At 36.0% G+C, this 22,664-nt stretch overlaps 1 protein-coding gene across 1 annotated transcript; it reads right to left on the reverse strand.

Annotated features, from left to right (window-relative positions):
- Window positions 1-2,821: 2,821 nt before the first annotated feature.
- On the reverse strand, window positions 2,822-8,626 carry LOC111914014 (alpha,alpha-trehalose-phosphate synthase [UDP-forming] 1). Its single transcript, XM_023909770.3, has 19 exons — window positions 8,186-8,626; window positions 8,004-8,093; window positions 7,254-7,631; window positions 7,048-7,145; window positions 6,543-6,931; window positions 6,353-6,467; window positions 6,182-6,283; window positions 5,950-6,100; window positions 5,794-5,882; window positions 5,627-5,675; window positions 5,383-5,483; window positions 5,083-5,270; window positions 4,875-4,992; window positions 4,510-4,689; window positions 4,158-4,280; window positions 3,959-4,046; window positions 3,704-3,834; window positions 3,479-3,577; window positions 2,822-3,383 (listed from the first exon to the last, which is right to left on the reverse strand). Exons 3-19 carry the CDS (start codon window positions 7,615-7,617, stop codon window positions 2,970-2,972), a joined length of 2,799 nt encoding a protein of 932 aa, XP_023765538.1. The 5' UTR covers window positions 7,618-7,631; window positions 8,004-8,093; window positions 8,186-8,626; the 3' UTR covers window positions 2,822-2,969.
- Window positions 8,627-22,664: the final 14,038 nt, after the last annotated feature.

Here is a 22,664-nt window from a genome sequence, read left to right on the forward strand (position 1 = left end):
TTAAACCTGCAAATATATATATATATATATATATATATATATATATATATATATATATATATATATATATATATATATATATATATATATATATATATATATATATATATATATATATATATAAAGCTAAACATTTTGTAAGCTTCAAGTTTATATGTTTGTGCCATTTTGTTAAAAAAGTAATCAACTTGACCGATTGGTATATATATATATATATATATATATATATATATATATATATATATATATATATATATATATATATATAGTATTGAAAGGTTTAATGAAATAAACTAATTACCATCACTTAAAAAATAATAAAATATTAAGATAAAACAATCATTCATTCTGATTAGTTGGCGAGTATAAACGAATAATATAAATAAAAAAAAGTTGAAACTAAGTTAAATTAAACATTTGAATAGTAGATGGGTTCACATAGTTATTCCTACTTTCATAGCAATGTCATGTTCATGATAGTTGGTTAAAATAAATATGCAAATCTGACTTAAAAGTAGGATGCTGTATAAAAAATATTTAACTTAACGGTCCATGTGTAATAAGTAAAAATTAGCAATGTACTTTACTGCATGATTTAAAAATTAAAACTTGTACTATGTATCTATAAAAGTAGGATGTTATATAAGACATACCATTGAAAGCACATGCTCTTTCATGTTCAACCAAAACATACAGTGCTACAAATACACAAATCCAAAAAAACTACAAAAATAAAAAATGTTGGCAAATAGAAAAATGCAGAAGAAACGTAAAGAAAAATGCAGAAAAATAGAAAAAAAAATAAAAAAAAAACACTTATGAGATTAATTATTTACTCTATATTAGACATACCACTGAATGACCTTTAATATTTAATGTTTTATGAAGACAAACAGTAAAAGACAACATGACGACAGATACTTAAAATACTACTTTGATTTTCTATTTATTTGGATATATAGGAAGAAAAAAGAACCAACATAACCAAAACCTAGTAAGCATGAACAATACACAACAATAGAAACTAACACAAACACCAACATACATTGAATATTATAGCAGCGAACTTTGATAGAAGTTACGTGGTATATTCTCGTTTGTTTGGTTATGATTGTGTACGTAGCAAACGAAATACGTAGAAGCAAGAGAAGTTCTTGTTAATCGATTCTATGGGCTGATGGTATATATATAAGAAGAAATTTTAATATGATTTTGAAGAAAAAAATAAGATGAGTCCGTTTATTAATCCTTAATTTATGGGATAAAGCATAATTTTAGGTTATATTTAAATTAGAATGTTTAATTAGATATCAATGAATTCAAACTTTAATTTAGGTTATGATTTATATCAAACAATGAATTGATTTCCGAAATTAAAGATACTATTTATATCAAACAAATAATTCAAAATTCAAAATTAGGATATATATATATATATATATATATATATATATATATATATATATATATATATATATATATATATATATATATATATATATATATATATATATATATATATTTTCTTTCAGATTTTGAACATCAATTTGAAATTATAACCAAAATTAGTGGAATACAATTAATAATTATATATATATATATATATATATATATATATATATATATATATATATATATATATATATATATATATATATATATATATATATATATATATATATATTTTCTTTCAGATTTTGAACATCAATTTGAAATTATAACCAAAATTAGTGGAATACAATTAATAAAAGCGAGAAGAACTTAGAATGGTGCGATGTGGCAAATAAGGATGCTAGAAAATGAACATGTGACGAACTTAGGATTTGTTTGTTAGAAGAGATAGATAAGTACTTTTGAATAAATTATAATGAAACAACTATAATGAAAAATTATTTAAATCAATAAACAAATATTCATTTACTTTATCCAAAAATTAAAATAAATTATTTATTACAAATATCAAACCACAATAAATTAATAAACACTTAAAATATACAATCTCATTATCCCAAACACCCCTTAACCTCCGTCAATCACGTGATAATTTATGTAGTGATAATAAGTTGTTCTGATTTAATTATAAGTCTTGGATTTTTGGTCACAATAGAAGTGTTCTTATAGAAATATATGCAAATAATAGGAAATAGCAACATATTTTGTCTTTTTTTTTTCTATTAAATACTAGTTTATAACCCGTAAGAACCACGGTTACAAAATTAATTAAACTTTTAAACTAAAAATTCAAAGTTATTAATCAATTATTTTAAATAAATTATTAATTAAGAGACTTTTTTAGTTATATAAAATTATAATCATTGAGTTAAATAAATATGTGAAATTATATCACTTTATAATTTGTATTAATTTTATTTTAATTTTTATTTTAATGTTATTAATTTAATATAAATAAAGTGGAAATTTAAAATTTAAAATGAATAATCAATAGGTTGACAAGTATTAATTATGAAACATAATAGGATGACGCACGACAAAAAAAGAATAAAATATGCATTAACTAAGAGATCTAATAAGATGACATATGTCAAAAGGAGAATAAAACTATTCTTTTATTAAAATAAGAATTTTTACTTCAATTTCTTATTGAGTCAATCAGAAACCATTATAGTTTATCTCAAGAACATGGCATTATGTTAGAAAAAGGGTATCAAAACAAAAAAGTGACCTTCTTCACAAGTATAATGTATTAATGTACCTAAAATGAATAAATGTATGTGTGTGCTTGAGACTTTCAAATTTGTAAACATCTAGCCTCCATCGATTCTTTGAATTTGTTTAACTGTTATTATCCCGCTTCCATAGATTACTTGAAGTCATTTTCAATTGCAATTTGATGAGTAGTTAACGTAATTAGTAATTACATGCAAGCTTGATGGTGATTGCCACATAACATGCCACATAAGCAACATAAATTTAAAAGTTAAATCTTGCTATATAGTTCACATACATTTTCACGATGCTCTAGCAAGATCTCTCAAAAAAGAAACCACATCATCCGATGTATCGAGCATGTATCGAGCATTCGTACGTTTACGCCCAACCGCACACGAGAAATAGTTATCCCCTTTCAGATCAAGTACGTTCCACGTTATTTTATCTGGGGATTGTGACGACCGCCTCCCACCATTCCCAACACTGTTACTGTTACTGCTACCACTACTGTTAATACCATTACTAGTGCTGCTACTGTTATTGTTTCGCTTGTTTTCTGTATTTCGTTGAATTTGCTTCTGAGATGATTTCGAACCACTTCTCCCAGACTTCCTATCTCCACACGACTTTGTCGCATCACTTATCTTCGGTCTCGCGATGCCAATATTGTCTGATGGAAGCTCCGGCTCGAAAAATGTGTAAATATCTTCGTCCTATAAACATGTTGAGTTTAATTCATAAACATTTTGAGAAAAATATATTTATTTTGTTGAAACATAATTATAGATTGGAGTGTATATCCAGATACCTTCCCTAGGGAATGGCCTACACATAGGACATAATCGATAGGCGCCGAAATTGATTTACTGTGAACAATCTCTCCTAATATTCGAACAATCGTAACACCCTATAAAGATTGATTCAAAAAATATTAAATCGGAATATCTTGTAAGCTTATTTACTCGAATATTTTTTAAACATCATTTATCGAGACAGAGAAAGAGACAGAGAAAGAGACAGAGACAGAGTGCACCTTTGTAACACCGACGGCTCGAACCTCAACAGATCGGCTACCTTGGACAACATCGACCGACGCGTTGGATATAGGGCCTGTCCAAAGATGCTGTAACATATCCCTAGCTTGCAGCCTCCCAAATTCCACATCTGTGTTCACAAACAATTTAAAAAGGGTAAATCACGATGTTATTTCTAGTGATTTTCCTTTTAAAAAAAATGATACTTAATTACTTATAGTTTCATTACAAATGTGAACATAAGAAGCATATACCTGAATACTTGTAGTTCCATACAAGTGATGTTTCCCGAAGCTCGAAATGAGATCGAGGTGTTCTTTCAGTAAAATACTCAAATACATGCTGTCAAGAGTTTATTAAGTTTATAAAATAAATAAATAAAGCCAAAAATGGAAAATAAATAAATAAATAAATAAACCTTAAAAACTGCAAATACAATGTGGGAATTAATACCTTTACACTATCAACCCATTCCATATTTGAATGTTCAGGCATCGTTGTCATCCAGTCACCTCTAGTGGACCGCAAAAACATTCCATTTTCAGCAGCCAACCACATGTCGTAATCACCAAAGTTCTACAAACATCAAAATAAACAAAAATTAAAATTTAAAAAAAAAAGCCAATAGAATCCGAACGAGACTAAATGACCATTTTACCCCTACATTACAAAAAACCAAATTCCACAATGTTCATCAATGTTAACAAAATTTTTAGAGGAGTTGGGAGGGGAAAAAAAGGAAAATAGATTTTTTAAATGGTCTGAATGAGAGTAAATGACCATTTTACCCTTTTAGAAAATGTACCTCATCAAGTACACCTCTGTCACTTCCACTGAGTACAACCACTGTGGTTTTTGGATCACTACAGAGCCTAGTGAGAGGTTCTTTCAAATCCGGGTGTAATTTAAGATCCATTTCTCTTATCTGATCACCCCCACGTCTATCAGGACTATCAACAGGTTCAGTTAATGTCGCATTAAATCCCTGTAATTTATATATATATATATATATATATATATATATATATATATATATATATATATATATATATATATATATATATATATATATATATATATATATATATATATATATATATATATATATATATAAAATCAATATTAGAATGCAAATTTTATAAACTGAAATGTAAGTTTTCTTTTACTTGCCAGTATAAGAAGTCGGTTGCTTGACTGCAAATATCGGTCAATTGCCTCTTCAACAGGAAGCAAAGGTGGAACTTGTCTGATTCTTTGTTGTGCTTCAAGCACAGTATCATTTAGTTCACTACATAAATTTCAAAAACAATAAATCTTTAGATCCTTCAATGGTAAATTTCAATAAATAGCAAGGGCATTTTGGTCATTTTGTACGTACCTTACAAAAGTTTCTGCCCATTCCTGAGCAGTGTGAGTTGTGACATGTGAGAAATTATGTAAATGACGTTTTTCTCTTTCTTCAGCTGACATATTTAAAGCTTGGCCAATGGAAGCTGCAACTTCAGTTATGTTCCATGGGTTAACAAGAATGGCCCCTGCACCTAGGGACTGAGCAGCACCAGCAAACTAGAGGAATACAAGTTTATAATTTATAAAAAAATATTGAATTGGTTTTTTACTTTTTTTTTTTTATAAGATAAGAATAAGGGTAATGAACTAATGATAAATTGATGATTACTTCACTTAAAATGAGAACTCCTCTTTTCTCATCTTGGCATGCGACAAATTCGTAACTAACAAGATTCATTCCATCTCTCAAAGATGTCACAAGTGCTATATCTAGTAAAATCACAAGAGTATAACAATATATTGTCAGTAAAAAAAATGCAATATTTCCTTTTTTGGAAATTTATTATTATCTATTTTAGTCATTTGGTATTATTCAATATAAGATGATGGGATTTAAAGCTTGATAAACATACCGGTGACAGCATACAGAGCACATAAAGCTTGAAAATCAAGAGAACGATCCTGCAAATATTGGTAGTGAAATGAAAGTACATTGTTATTATAGGTAAAGAATAAAATACATTGCTATTATGAGAAAAGAAATATTAATATAAAAAAAGCACATTGCTATTTTATTTACCAGATGATGAATTGGAACGGTTGTCAATGTGCCAAATCTACCATTTATCCGTCCCACAATTTCATGAACTTGACTTGTGAGTTTTTGATCTGCAATACCACATAATCGAAAATCAATGAAATGAAATGAAAGTATGTTGCTATTATGGAGACATACATTCAGGAACATCGGTTCTTGTTGGCACTGCAATCTGTAACAAAACCACTTTATCATGCCAATATTGATTTTCCTCTAGAAACTTCTCGAACGCGAGTATCTTTTGTGGAATCCCTTTGATCATATCTAACCTATCAACACCTAACATCACCTGTAAAAAGTAAAAAGAAAAGAAAATAATCAAGAATCTATGAAAAATGAGAAAAAAAAAAGTTTAAAAAAGTAAAATTACCTTTCTCCCAGAAAATCTCTCCTTCAATTCCCTAATGTGCTCCTGGACTTGAGGAGCCTCAAGAGCATGTATGAAGCGATCTGAATCTATACCAATTGGGAACTGTATTTCCATAAATTAAAAAATTAAAAAAAATCAATTTACAATGTTATAAAAAAAAAAAAAACTTACTGCTGCAACACGAGTAAGCCTCCCTTGATCCTCTACTCCTTCAGGTGTTCCCTCGAGTCCCAAAATACGAGTACACGCACTCACAAAATGTCTTGCATAATCATACGTATGAAAACTGCAAGAAACAGCCCATATTGGAAAAAGATAAAGTGTGTTACAATTGTAAACAATAAGAAAATTACAAACTTACCCCACCAAATCAGCAGCAAGAACAGCACGTAAGAGCTCGGATCTAGAAGGTAAAGTCCGATGAATTTCAGAAGAGGGGAAAGGCGTATGAAGAAACCAACCAACTTTCATGTTTTTGTTATGATCTTTGAGACATTTTGGAAGAAACATAAGATGGTAATCATGGCACCAAACCACATCACCTTCTTCATAATGCTCGTTTACCACGTCAGCAAACATTTGATTTGCTTTTTTGTAGGCAGCAAATTGGGATTGGAAGCTTCTAGTTGTGGCCAAACGGTCTTCTTGTGGAAGTCCGAGGTAATGGAAAAGTGGCCATAATATGTTGTTGCAATACCCGTTGTAATATTGATGTACAATTTCTTCATCTAGAAACACCGGTATACACCTCTGCATCAAATATATTTAAGATTACATTTTATGTCATTTTTAATTGAAAAATAAACAAAAAAAGTATAAATGGTTTTGTACTTTTGTAGTTTATACTTTTTTACTTTATACAGTACCTTTTCTGCCAATGCTTTAGTTAGTGCCCTCTGCCCAGGCTCATCTGGGACATTTACACCAGCCCATCCAATCCATTTTGCCTCCACCTCCTTCACACCTTCAATAATTTAAAATAAAAAAAAATTTACATTCAAATTGCATCATAAAATATGTTTTAATGAAGAAAAAAAGAAGGAAATTTAAACTTTTTTTACTAGTAACATACCCAAAAGTGCACTAACAAGGCCACCACCACTAACTTCAAGAGACCAACTTTCTTCACCTCTACGAACAGCAGAAACTGGTAGTCGATTAGCAACGACTAACAGTCGTTGTGTAAAAAGTCCACTATCTGGTTTTTCCCATCTGTCACGTGCAGCGGAGGCTCCTTCAAGATATTGTTCCACAAAGTCATCACCTTCCCTTAATCGCTGTTCATGATCCAAACCTTCATTGCCATTGACATTGCCGTTTCCATTAGCGTCGTTAGAATTTGAAGCTTTGTTGTTCTTTCGTAGCCTTTGTCTCAACAGCCGATCTATTCGACTCGATGGGACTGGTGAATTCGCATTGTAATTATTCCCAGGCATAACCCCAATTTGTTCTAGATCATCATAAAACCAAAAATTGAAGAACGTCAGAATCAAACACCGACTCAATCGATGAAATTGAAGGTTTTTGTAATAAATTAGCGGTTATGTCGTGGATTTGAGGGAGAGAAAGAGGGGAAGAAACAGAAGAATTTGGGTTGCAGATGAGAGAAAAGAGAGGGGAGATGAATAGTAATGAACAGTGTTGTAAGCTTTATAGAGTGTGTGAGTGTCTATGACTCACAGCCATGCAAGAGGTGAGGTGAATCAGCAAAATTCGTTGGGATGATGAGTTTTCATTGATTCAATTAAATACTCATAGACTTTTTTGATACTGATATTAAATGATTTCATTCATTGCTTAGGTCAGTAGAAGAACACGTAACCGAAATGAAGTGGAGCCGATGGTATTTATGATCCTCTTACTCGATTTCTTTTACTTTTATTCTTCATCTTCAACAGTTATCTTCAATCACCTTTCAATCCAAACATAATTTGTAAATGAAACATAAGATCGATATTGATAACAATAACCAAAACCTGCAACTGAATAAACAGATACGTGTACCCATTGCTTTGAATGTTGTACATGTGGCACAAACAGCTGCGTGAAAGAAATCTACCCCAAAATAGACGGTTTGCATCAAGAAAGATGTTCAAAATCACGCCCCTGAACGAATTAGATCGGTAGATTGATTGGATGGACGCCTTAGAGGAAGCATATCGAGTTGGCCGAGATGAAGAACAAAATGAAACCAACAAGCGGTGTTGATTGTTGAAGATGAGAAGATCCAAGGAGGAAGCAGCAGCAGAAGAGAAAATACGAAACCAACCAAGACGATGACGATGAAGATGAAGCTCATCACTACGTTTATCTAATTAAGTTTTGGATATCTTCCTCTATCGAGATGTTAATTTGTTTTAACTTTGTGTGTTTTATAAGATCTGTAAACTTAGATCGTGATAGTAAACGTTTGTAAGCGGTCGCCGTAAGCTTTGTTTGTACGATATTATTATATTAATAAAATTATTTATTAATTTTTAAAAATGTAAAATTATATAAAACTAAAAGTTAAAAGCTCTAAAAATTACTTAAATGATTTTTCTAACATTTTCTTAAAACTCTCAAAAGCTTTCTTTGGCATAATGACTAATTTCTAAATGAACTCGATCTTTAAATTTTAGAGAATCATAGGTTTAAATTTCCAACATTAAAGAGTAAGTACTTGCAATATTATGTCACCTTATGACTAAATATCCATCCGTTTGTCTACATATGAGTGATAATTTTAGAACTAAAACTGTAAATCTAGCTTATCTAATTTGAGATAATGAATAATTTAAGATAATAAATGAAACATCAAAATTATTTGATTTAGTCTAAATAGTTAATTAAAATAATATAATGCCAATGGAAAACATAAAATCTAAATATCAATTATGTTAGTATTTTTAAATATAAATCAATTAAATTTTTTTTCATAGATTAAATAAAGTATCAATAAAAAGTTAAAAGCAAATTATCATTTTATTGATATTCTTTAAATTTTTATAAAATATATAAATATTGCTAGCGATCTTATGATCATGCTCATGATTTTAGGATCTTATAAACAATCTTACAATCATACGCCGATTTTATCCCTAAATCGATCGTGTCAAAATCGAGATTGTTTTTAGAAGGTAGGATTATTGTTATAGCAGCTCTCATAATTTACTGAAAATAATCATTTTAGTTGTCATTATAGTTTCTTGAGCTGGACATGTGCCCCACATAGCTCTTCTATAACTTGATAAGAATCTTGAGCTCTGCTCCATCCTTCACAAAGAATTGATAATGGGAGTGATTAGGCTGTGAGGACACTCGTCACAACCAAACCACTAGCCAACTCAACGTCAAATAGGTATTTTACCATTTTACAACCATCTCACTATGTTGTGAAATGGTGTTCACCGGTAGGTTGGTAGTGAAGGGGCAAAAAGGAGAGAAAAAAAGAGAATATGTGAGGAAAAAATGAAAGAACCAATCAAATGTATGTCTTCCTCTGTCTTCACAACCACTACAAGCCACTCTATAGCCAAACCACTGGTCCACGGGGAGGTGTTCACCGTTGAGTTAGTGTGCCACATAGGAAACTCAAGCATGGGTTAATGGCCACTCCAGATACCTTAAGTGAACGATTATGACGAGCCATATCTTTTTCAAGGGTAAACTATACGTAACAATATGAAAAACAATAACTATACGATGAATACCTTGTGTTTATTATGTTATTATCCTTTTAATTTTTGAAAGTTTAAAATCTTCTTTTTCTTCTTAAGCAAAGGATATGACCATCCAGTGGCGGAATCAAAGACTTTAGGAGTAGAGACACATGCCCCCAATAGCTAAAATTTTTTACATATAAATATTTCAATATTTTTAATTTTACTTTAAAACCTTTTATGTTTTTTGAAAAAAATTCAAAAAGTGCCCCAATAGAAAAAATACATGTTGGAATCGTCATTGTGACCATCATCATCTTCTTTTCGGTTTATCTTAAGTGTAGGCTAGGGATGAGCAGTTTGTACCAAATTCCGATCCCGTACCAGTACCGAACCGAATCAAACCAAATTAAAAAATATGGGATGATATTCGGTACTCCAAAATCACAAAATTATGGATTCGATATTGTACCGAAAACTTGTACCATTCCCGATACCGGTAACGTTAATTCGATACAGTACTCAAGATTGACTTTCGATCAATCTCGGTATTCGGGGAATCCGGAATGGTACCGGTTCCGTCCGACACTCATCCGTAGTTTAGGCTTGATGGAGTGGACTTGCAGTGGTGACATGGAGTTGACGCACACCGCTCCTTGACCTTGGCAAGCCAATCTCCGGAGCGGTTCTCGGCAATGGCACAACGAGTCTCTCTTCTTCTTCCTCTATCCCCCCCCCCCCCCCCCCCCCCCCCCCCCCCCCCGTTTCTTCCTTGCTATGGCTGATGTGGAGTTCGACATCCTCTGCACGACTCCCTTTCAGTCTTATAAAAAACACAAATTGAATTATGAAACTCAGGTTTTCAATCAACCAAGAAAATATGATTTTAAAGGAAAAAAAATCCATGAAATACCATACTCGAAAAAATGGTACCTCGAGAAAATTTTGCTTAAGTTTTTGTCAGAAAATATTATATCATGTTTCGCTGAGTTTTTTCTTTAAGTGATAATTTTGTGATAAATGTTCATAAAATATTATCTGGGCTCCAAATGTTAGTGAATAACTCTACATTTTGTTTTTACTTGAGGCTAATCTTAAAATTATAATTAGAAAAAGATAATGACCAAAATAATATAGAACAATATACATTATTAATACAAGAGAAGAGAAGCATAAGTTTGATTATTACTATTATAAGAAGAAAAACAAAACTTGCAACAAGAAACATAAAAAGCATAGCTTTTAAGTTTAGGAGGTCTATGGTGATTATGTTTCACATATATGGAAATAAATAAATAAATAAAAAGTATCCAAAAACAGTGGTACATTTATTTTTATTTGATTTTTTTTTTATGAAGAGAAAATATCTATACGTTATGATTAGAAAATATTGCGAGGATCAAAAAGACAAAGAATGGTGGCAAGTTGGGGTAATTCGACAGGAACAAAATATGTGTCCTCGGGATTTTGCATTCCAAAACGACAACGCTTTCCCAAATAAGTCGTCTGCCACAAACAAACTGCAGAATACTACAATTCATTGCACGGAATTTTTCACATGCATATTCATAATTTCATATCCCTTAAAAAAATATAATTTTAATTGTATTATATATATGGTAATCAAATATATTCAAAATTAATATTATTAATTAAAATATCTTAATTTACTGTTTTTTGTACGTCATATTTTCCTTTTAATATTTTTTTTTTGTGTGGAGAACTAAAAGCAATATGGAATTAGTGATTAATCGTGTGTATATTAAAGATATTAGGTGTGACACCCATTTATTATAAGGATTAACTATTTTAAAAAAATTAAACATTAAAGTGTAAACGGTTAATAATTTTTAATGTAAAACTTAAAAAAAAAAAAAAAGAAAGAAACGTTTTCATTGCAATTTAATTTCATATATACCATATTTAATACATTATATGTATAAGTGTGTGATTTTAATTTTAAAAAATTGAAACAAACCATAAATTAACAAGTGAATAATATTTATTTTAAAAATACCACAAAATAACAAATGTCAAAACTCATGAGAGATTGACAAGTGTCATTTATTTTCATTTATTATGTAGGATAGTTATATACGATCTTAACCTAATTTATCTATATATTAAAAAAAGGTCATATGTAAAATATCCAAAAGCATTAATATAAAAGAGACCTTTTTTCCTTAATCATTCACTAATCAAACATCCTCCAAACAAACTTTCTGGTTATAGTAGAAAGTTAGAAATATATATATACACAGGTATATCTAAACGAACACTTAAAGTTGATGATCATATATATGATCATGAACTCAAGAATTCTGCATCGTGTTTGAATTTTCTTTTAACTTTTAAGATCCAGAATCCGAAGTATGAATTCAAAACGCATTTCAACAAAACTTAAACGACGCACAGACATACATACATAACACGCTGCATTTTCAGAAAGGTTTCATGATTTCTTCATCCATTTCTGGAAACTCCTAACAATTTGTCATCGGAATTATAGCACTTAATTACTGTTATTCACTGAATTTTTTTTGAAGATGGTGAATTAAGAGTTGATCGGTTTATTTCAGCTGGAATTCGTAATGAATACATGAAAAATAAGCTGACCTTGATTTAGTGTGAATCCACGGCGTTAAGTGCAGCAGTACTTCGATTGACAACCGGAGCTCGAGAAACTGGAGGAGTGAGGGAGGGGGTTTAAGAGTTTTAGTGGTGGAGTGGAGGAGATTAAGTGTGTTCCGCGTCACACTGAGCCAAAGAGTAGAGGGAATCCCAAAAGTAAAAGAAAGAAGCTTTTGCCAAAAGCTGTTTTTGGTGCCTAACCATTTGAAGGCTCTGCTGATCAAATTATATTGTAATTTTTGTAAATTTATAATTTTCCAAAGAATATTCTTTATCTTATTAAAAGACTACAAATAAGAATAAGATAATGAGGATTGGGTTAGTTACTAACATAATTATATGAATATACACAATAACAATAATATACTAACATCTTCTCAAGTCAAGAAATAGCACATACGGTAACCCTTAGTAAAAATGCCAGCCTCAACGACGATAATGGAATGTTAAGTACTCAAATCTGCCCCAAAATGTATTGTGAATCTCAATGAGCTTCCTACTACTCATACTGAACTACATTGTTTTAGAGATAGATAACACTAACATTGTCGCAATAAATAATTTTAGTAGAAGTGGACAACCTGTTCAGTTCACGAAGTAGATTACGAATCCAACGAATCCAACAGGCCTCAAAAATGATGTTGACAATGCTTTGGTACTCAACTTCAGCACTAGTACGAGAAATACGAGAAATAATGTCATGTCATTCGGAGGACCAAGAGAGTAAATTTTGGACCAAGAAATACAAAGTAATCAGATATTGACCGATGAGTGATCGAATAACCCACCAAGTCAACATCAAAATAAGACCACGGGAGGATAATGCAAATAGTTGTAAGAAACCGATGGTACCACGCACATATATTAGAATCCGTTTAAAAGTTGTAAAATTAAATGTGGCTCACGAGAATCATGCATGTAAAGACAAACTTGTTGACCAAAATAAGCAATATCCATTCGAGTAAATATAAGATATTAAAGTGCACCTGCGAGGTTGTTGTCATGTGGGTCGAAACCATCAAGTTTGGTGTTGATATCGTTAGGGGTGCAAGCAGGCTTTTGTAGTTAAATATGTTGGCCCTTTTTAAAATTTCCAAGTCACCTCGATAACTTTGTGTTATTGTTGCCCAAATTTTGATAAATAAGTGGTTGCTTATTTGTTTAGCCGTGAGTATTGTAGGAGAATAACCCGAATCAATAATTTAGGGAGACTGATTATTTACTCGATTCATTCTTTGTTCTTTGAGAATGAGCATCAAATAGGTTTTCAAGAATGACGAAAGTTGTAAGCAATGGCGAATGAGACTTATGAGGTAATAAAACTTAGAGGAAAGACCATTGATATTGTAAGTGCCAAGTTTATTTTCTAAAACAGTCACGTCGATATTGTCAAACAAATCAACAATGGCTTTGTAACGTCCCAATTTTCATCCCAAATTTCTCATTTTTATTTATTCAATATTCAGTTACATCAGAGTATAATGCGGAAACATGATTACGAATGTGCGTGAGTATAGTCGAACATTGCCCTTCTCACGAACCAATGAAGTGCATGAAAATTTTTTATGACAACTAGGTAAGCGCTAGGCTTAGTGCGCTCCCCAAAATATCATATCCCACAATACATATACAATGCATACACATAATGACATTCAACATAAAGTTGGTCCGCCCTTTGGCCTTCAGCACGAAGCTGGTCTGCCCCTTTTTGCCTACATCATATAGTTGGTCTGCACTTTGGTATTTAACATAATGCTAGTCCGCCCGAGTCTATTGGCCTTCAGCACGAGGCTGGTCCGCCCTCAACCCCCCACATAATATATTGATAGTACAACAGACAATAATCCAATACTACATGCAATTAGCAGAACTAGCCTAATGGCTTACTACAGGGCAACTATATCCTAACATACAGAGGATATATACTTGAGCACATAATATAGTGAGAAAACTCACCTAGGCAATTTATCAGACGATTAATAGATATTCCTCCAATGTAACGGGTAACGCATCTAACATAGATTAAGCTAGAATATTATAGCTTATTAGTTCCTAAGACAATCTGATGGTGAGAGTTAGATCCATAACTAATCCCAATGAATACCGAGAGTTCTATCAAATAAGAATCAGCCAGGTCGGATAGTCGGGAAGCATGATCATTTCGGCGTATAGCCTTTTTGAAATCCAACAACCAAACCAACGTGACCATTCTAGACACCTTTCTCGTAAGTAGATTAATCAGCATTATAACTGGAATTACTGATAAATCTTATTTAAATTGTAAGTTCCCAAAAATCAAGGTAAATTTTCCATTTTTAAAATCCAACCAAAACCATAATTGTTTACAAAACATAGTTCCCAAACGTAATAATCACGAATCAGAGTATCCCAAAATCAAATATCATAAAATCAGAAGAATGTGCACGATCACGCCTTTGCTTTCCGCGATCATCTGAAGTACCTGAAACATAAAACTTAAACCGTAAGCCAAAGCTTAGTGAGTTTCCCCCAAATACTACACAACATAACATATAAATGTAACATCCAGATTCCCAGGTATATTTATTTACTAATTTATTTTTGAGGTTTATTGATCTACTCGATGGGTTTAATGATCTACTCGATGAGTCTGAGAGTCGACTCGCCAAGTAGGCACTGTGAGTGGAAACCCTAAATCCCCGGGTTTGGGGCCTATATAAGGACTCTTATAGCCTCATTTGCGGCTCCCCATATGCTTCCCTTCACTGAGAGAAACCCTAATCGCCCCCTTGAGCTTTTGAGAGAGTATTAAGCCATCATTTGAGAACCTTGGTGCATTTTTGGTAGAGAAGGGGAGGATTTCAAGCAAGGATCGTGAAGAGGCTGTTAGATCTGCTGCTAAACATCAAGGAGCTTTTGTTTAAGGTATAAAGTTCATATCTTTTCCATTAGTATGAGTTGATCTCATGGTTTTAGAGTTAGGGATTCATTTCCATCTTATTTTGGGACTTTGAAGGTTTTGAGCACCTTTTTAGAGTTGGAAATCAGATCTGGACCTTGTGAGGCCTTCTCAAGCATGTTCTTGCCATTTCTAGCCCTAAAGTGCCATGCATGATCGTAAATATTCAAGCCTTGAGAGCTTAGATCTAGAGTGTGAGGGAGTTTTCTGCCTTGAAATCGTCTGAATAAAAATTGAGTCTGAATGGACTCGTCAAGTCGATGAGCCGACTCGACGAGTCTGTTAGGGTTTGTCCCAATGAGCTGGACCATGCCATAGCTCGGCGAGTTAGGGGTTAACTCGATGAGCTAGACTTTCATGAGACTTCTGAGGAACGTTGGGACTCGACGAGTTAGGTCAACTGGGTTGTTGACTCGATTTTGACTTTTGTTGACTTTAAGGTTTGGTCAAAGGGAGCAATGGAGATCAGGGAAGGGTAAAATGGTATTTTACCCATTCTTAGGGCTAGAGTGAAAGAGAGAACAACTTTTGGTGTATTTAGGTATGAGTAGAGTATTGATTAGAGACGCTTATCTAATGTGTTAGGCAGAGGCTAGTTCGAGATTTCCGAGTACGTGACTGTTACTTGCTAGTTTACGAGGTGAGTCTTCTCACTATACTTTACCTTGAGTGGTATTTATGTGTGACCAAAGGGTCTTATGTGCTTACTTGAGTTATGCATTTTGTCTGTGTGATATATATGCTATGTTATGTGTTACCGAGACCGGACCGGAGGGTCCAACGAGATGTGAGACCGAAGGGTCTTCACTGAGACCGGACCAAAGGGTCCAACAAGCTGTGGGACTGGAGGGTCCCACTGAGATACATAAACCGGAGGGTCTTACAGAACTATAGCCTTGAGTGGATAATGTGCTATATGTGGTATTTTGGGGAACTCACTAAGCTTCGTGCTTACCATGTTATGTGTTATGTGTTTCAGGTACTTTCGAGGATCGCGGGAAGGCACTGACTTGATTGTACATACACATCTGAGTTGGAGTTATATTTATTTTGGATCCCAGATTTGCGAAAATCAAATTTTGAAATGTGTACTGATATTTGATACTTGAAGTTTTTGGAGAAAATGTGTTATGTGTTTTATTGTGTTTGAAAAATGAAAATTTTGGTTTGAAAATTTACGTCGTTACAATAAAAATAATACATACTGGGTCACAACCTCCCTGTTGGATTACCCCTGGCCCATAACCTTCCGGTTTGATTGCCCTGCCCCACAACCTTTTGGTTGGATTTCCTCCTTCTGGCCCACAACCTCACGATTGGATTGCCACCGGCCCACTACCTTTCGGTTAGATTGCCCATGTTTGTAGATTGGTAGCAAAAAGCAATACAATCTCAACCCAACCACACTATGTCGACATGTAACACAACTAAACACATAAAAACAACTCGATATTCATGCATATTTTAACAGTTTACTACAATATAGTAACATTCCAAACCCGAATACACAATCTATTGGGCCAACATTGGTGCCTTCGACCCACAAGTACAGTAAGGAAAACTCACATCACAGTCTGAAAAGATAGCAGGAAAGAATGTTGCTCCAACTGTCAACTCTATGGGTCAGCTATATAGAAAATAGTGACCTTCTAACATCCGAAAAAATATAAGGTAAATTTTTTTTAACTCAACCATAAACACCATCTAATCATTTCAAAGTATATCAGAGTAAAAATAGTTATCATAGTTATTGATGTATCCCATCAGGAATACGTCAGGTGTAACGAAACCATCAGCTTTATAGAAAGCCTAGGCAAAAGTCGGTGTACGCCTAACGTCACGTCCTTTCCCTCGCCCTTCGCAATCCCGTGTTCATTCCTTGGCGTCGAAGCGCTAGAACCAACATTAAGACAAAATAGTACCAGTCATCCCCCAGAGCGACAGGTGTAACGCTCAGCTGATCCCCTGTCAAGTCTACACCAATAACAAACAGCCACTCACAGAGCACGATCTACCAATTAGAAGCCGCCTGTCCCTGCCAGACCTGAAAAAGTAGAAGATATGGTCGGGGTTCTGTTCCCCCGACTCCAAGTATAAAAAGGCCCCTTCTCCTCCAAGAGAAGAGACCGATACAGAATACTATCCCTTTGTCTCATACTTTTTCACCCTCTCACCGAAACCTAGAACCGACTTGATCGTCGGAGCATCGTTTCGGGACAACCTCCCGCACGAAGACTGACAGTCTTATTTTCTTTGATGTGATTCTAAAGCCCCTTTTTTCCATCTCTCATGGAGCAGGAATCGAGCCAGGGACATATCACAATAGTTGGTGCCATCCGGACGTACACCCAGTACGTCATAACCTACTTCGCAACACCAGGTGTCGGAAATGACGGATAAAGGACTTATACAGCAGGAAAGCAACAACAATAGCCCGGTGAGACCAATGCAGTCCCTCGATGGAAGCAGTCCGTTGAAACTGGAATGACAACCGCTCACTTAGACACCAACGCCGCCGCCAGTCGGCTCCACAACGGAGTTTATTGCCAGCTTATGGCGACCACCGCCTGTCACAATAGAACAACCGACCACAAATACCACCACAACGCTCATAGAGCGCCGAACACCAGATCACAACAAGTAGCAAATCGACCACAACCATCGGCACGAGAGGTGGGGACCAGTGCTTGGTCCCCCAACACCATTCTATCATCCGCAACACTTGTAGGCCACCAACCTTCTCCAATGGCCGCCATGTCACATATCCCGTTATTCACCCAACAACCATCATTCAACCCATAATCATACCACTACCAAGGCGTGTACCCTCACATATAGACACAAACCCACAACAGTCAAAGTGCGCCAACACAGGGGACGAACGCACAAACTACAAGGCCAATGGAGCCGAATTCGCAAACGAATAATCTAATGCACGTATACGCCATGCAGTTATCATATATGCCTCAAGCGAACATGTATAACCACGGGTATCATTATGAGTTTGGCCAAGGGTACAACAACCCATACTACGTGCAACATGCGATGATCGACAAACCCTTTAACTACCCATATATGAATAACCCCGTAACAAGCATCAGCTCGACATTCTGCCAAGAGCTATTATAGTACGAGATACCACATTCCACCATGATACCAAATATCCCAAAGTATGACGACACAACGGATCCTAACGAACACATAAATACCTACGAGTGGACGATGAAATCCCTCCAGACGGATAAGCGATTCACTTGCACCTACTTCCCGGTCACACTATCGGGAAATGCTAGCAAATGGTTCAAGGCACTACGTTCGGGAAGTATCTCTAGCTTTGAATAGTTGAGATACCTTTCCCTCCACAACTTCATGCAATTGAGGAAAGTCAAAGGAGATGCCAACTCTATCATGGAATGCAAGAAAAAGAGGGAGAATCTATACAGACATACTATGACCGGTTCACCCTCACGACCCAGAGCGTCCTCGACCACGAGGAATTCTGAGTCACTGGCGCCTTTGCCCAAGGGCTACTCCTGGGCCCCCTATCAAAGAAAATGCAAGGAATAGTGCTAAAAGCTAGGGATGAGCTTAAATACATGGTCGAGAAATACCTCAGGCGGATCGAGGGAGAAGAACGAAAACAAGCCAACCTAAAAGCCATAGCGAACGCCCACCTCAAACAAGAACCAGCCAGCTCCCACCACTGCCATAGCCACAAGGAGTGCAACGATGGAAGCTATGATAAGCAGCACAGACATTCAAGACACCCTCCCGTTTGTCAAGGATGAACCAAGGAGCCATAATATGGAAGTGTACGCGATGGTCCCCCCCCCCCCAGCGAACAGAGAAAGAGAAAAGCAAATATTTTGAATATCACAAGAGCAAAACCCACCACACCGGATAATGCACGATCCTCAAAAAAGAAGTAGAAGACAAGCGACTGAGCGGAGACCTAACAGACATCGCAAAGAATCTACAGTCAAAGTTCGAAGCCGAACAGAAGGATGGCAGAACCAAGAAGGAGACGAACAAACAACCAATAAAAAAGATGAAATCTTTGCAATCGCAAGCCCCGGGAACAGAGCTAGGCATCGACTGCCAGCCGATGGCCAACCCAATGATACTCTCAACATAAGTTGCTCTCCGGAAGACCCACGAGCGCCTAACTAGGACACTGCAGATCCAATCGTAATCCCCGCCTTCATACAGAAGCATCAGATTTGGCGAGTCCTGGTCGACGGAGGTAGCAGCACCGACATCCTCTATGAGCACTGCCTCGAACGACTCCCACCATCTCAGAAGGAAAGCCTACCAACCCGAGCCCCACTCGTTGGACTCACGAGACACAAACTATGGCCACTCAGGACCATAAACCTCCTGTTGACACTACTCAACCACGACATAAACAAAAAGGTAATAAAGATAATAGATTTCTCGGTAGTTAAGCACAAGTCCGAAGACGATATGATCCTAGGGCGACCTGCTCTCTTCTGGCTACAAGCAATCCCATCAAAAATACATGGTACAGTCATGTATAGCATGACAAACGGCTCAGCAACAGTGACAACTTTAAACACACGAGCAAAACCACTTCGGGCGATCGCCGCCTGGGCCACTATACACATCCCAAGAAAACGGAGCACAATGACAATTAACACCCAAATGGTCAAGCGCAAAAAAAATGTTCATCCGCATTCAAAGCAAGGGTAAAGGACGCCAACCCCTAACGAGCAGCCCTCGTGGGGGGGGGGGGGTAAGGGCGTGATATCAATAGCATCACCACCCCGCCATCAAGGATTGTACTCATGAATACCAAACGAGTTGGACGTGACTAAGCATGCATACTCGTCTCATGGCAGAAAAGGCACAAGGCATGGAAAAGAAGGGACGAAGGAGTGCACACACGAAGTCCTGGAGCTCGATAGGAGGCACGAACAAGGAGCCATTGGTATTAGGGGAGAGAGGATAGGCAATCACCTAAAAAAGAGAGTGTAAATAGGAAAGTCACTACAAGCATACGAATCCACATCTAGCAGATGTTTCCCCCAAGGGGACACCAAGTCAGTAACCTCACAGAAAATAGATCCGCCAATGTAAAAGGAGGAAAAACCTCTCAAAATTGATAACCAAGCGACCAAAATTGGAGAATGGAGGAAATTTAAAATCATTTCCCAAAAAATGGCCGACCCAGAAACAACCAATCATGGCTCCTTGACGAGCATGAACGCTGGAAAGCTTGCAGATCTGAGTCGCCGAAGAACACAAGCTAAGAAAGACCAAGAAGAAGAATTTGTCCTAATGACTTGGGAGCTCTTGAGCCCAAGTCAATAGCTTTGGCTTGAGGGGAATCAAAGGAGGGAACCAAGTGATCAAACTCCTAACGGATAATCACACCCTAAATAGTCAGTTTAAGAGCTAAATCTAGAATAGCAAACGCCATCGGACTTCCGATGCTTATCTGTCGATGTATATGGCCTCTAAGGAACCAAAAAAACATGCAATGAAAAGAAAATTTACAGCAAACGAGTATCGACACACTTTTGTACGAATGGAAAATAATAACAGACTGATCACCTGTGCCACCCAACACAAATCTAACGAGACAAAAACAATCACCGGCCTCAAAGGCTAATCACTTCCCCCTAATAAACATGTCAACAAGGTCAGGAGAGTCGTAGCTCCTGGTCATGACAAATAAGAGGCCTTAAAGGATCATAACCTTTCCATAAAAATATACAATGCCTAAGCTCCTAGATCCCAAGGTGACGACCTTGATCTTGCTTAGACGACTAAGGCTGGAGTACAACTCCCCTTGACCTAAGACTTAGAACAAAGCCCCAGGACGAAATATTTCAGCTAGGAAAGAAATCCTAACAAAACAAACCGGCTAGAGTTCGCACCTACACTAACCTCTAGGGAGAATCTAAACCAAGGTTGACCAACACAAACCTTCCAAAAAACAACAAACACGATGAACTGAAAGCAAACTTAACATACAGAAAACACAAAGAACACATTGTTTAACCCGGAAAACCCCCGAGATTTTAAAATGACTATGCAGGGCCAAAGAAGACAACCAAACATTGTACTAAAAATTGTTTGACAAGCACCATGAAGATACAAATGTTACCTTAAAACATTAAACAACAACAAAGGACAAAAACCATCACTTACTGGGGGTGGAGGAAGGTCTGGCCTGAGAAGCACCACTTTCACAATGGCCTTCCTTGGAGTCAGGATCATCACACATCTGACGCGGCCCCCCTATATCTAGCTCACCCAAGAGAAGGTATGAGGCGAAGTCCATCTCCATTAAAGATTTTATAGCATCATGCATCGCCTGAGCAAGCTCCGCGGTAGCGTCCGGTTCCCCAAGGACAAACTTTCCAGCGACAACCTGCTCCCAGATAACCTGCTTTCCGCTCTCCATGCCGGAAGTCACACATGTCGTCTTCATCTGCTTCACCCCAATGCGATTTTAACACTCTCAATAACCTTATCCACCACTCGGACAATGCCTTTTTGAAGCAACCATCCTAAGTTCTCCTCTACAACTTTCCTCTTCGCAACTTCCTCCTCCAGCCTCTTGTGAGAATGCTCCGCCTGGACCTCCAACACCTTCTTCTGCTCCACCTAGACTTAAATCCGCTGAGAAAAGCGATCCACTGACCCATCCAAAGTAGCCTCTTGGTCCTCTAAGGAATCCTTCTCCCCCGTCTAAAAATCATAATGCTCATCGAATGACCGCTTTTCCCCTTCTAATTTCCAGCAACCTTGCCCTCAGCTCATCCTGCTCATCCTTAACTAATGCTAGCTCACTAGAACTGGAACCGACTTGATGAAGGCGAGAGGTAGTCATCATCATATATGAACCAACCTACGCAACTGCGTATAAAAGGCTAACTGAAAGATGTGAATTAGAAAGAAGCTCTAAGGCATCGATGGTAGCAGGCAGAAAATCATGGCAATCCCAATCATACGCCGTTGAGTGATGGGAAAGGAGAGACTCCCGGGTTATCTCCCATCCAGACACATATACGGCCGACACTGATGTGGGGTAGAAACAGAACCCCCGATAGCGTCGTCCCCAGCCAAGAGCAGGATCTCGGGGTTCGGAACACCTTCGCACACAGGGATCGAGTCAACACCAAGAACATCTTCACCAAGAGCAGAAGTTTCCATCGGCTCTTCTTTAGGTTCACAGGGAAGTTCAGTCGCCCCTTCCTTCATCAACTCCGACTGTTTTGGAGTGTCATCATCAGAGATGTCAACT

This window comes from Lactuca sativa, chromosome 7 (genome assembly GCF_002870075.4).
Source record: "Lactuca sativa cultivar Salinas chromosome 7, Lsat_Salinas_v11, whole genome shotgun sequence".
Taxonomy (NCBI): Eukaryota; Viridiplantae; Streptophyta; class Magnoliopsida; order Asterales; family Asteraceae; genus Lactuca; species Lactuca sativa.

What these genes read in the sequence shown, in the direction of transcription:
- LOC111914014 (XM_023909770.3), bottom strand. Translation starts at nt 7,617, where the DNA reads ATGCCTGGGAATAATTACAATGCGAATTCACCAGTCCCATCGAGTCGA. An exon ending in GCAACCGACTTCTTATACTG is followed by an intron (nt 4,690 to 4,874) that starts GCAAGTAAAAGA and finishes TATAAATTACAG; the next exon opens with GGATTTAATGCGACATTAAC. An exon ending in TAGGCCATTCCCTAGGGAAG is followed by an intron (nt 3,384 to 3,478) that starts GTATCTGGATAT and finishes ACATGTTTATAG; the next exon opens with GACGAAGATATTTACACATT.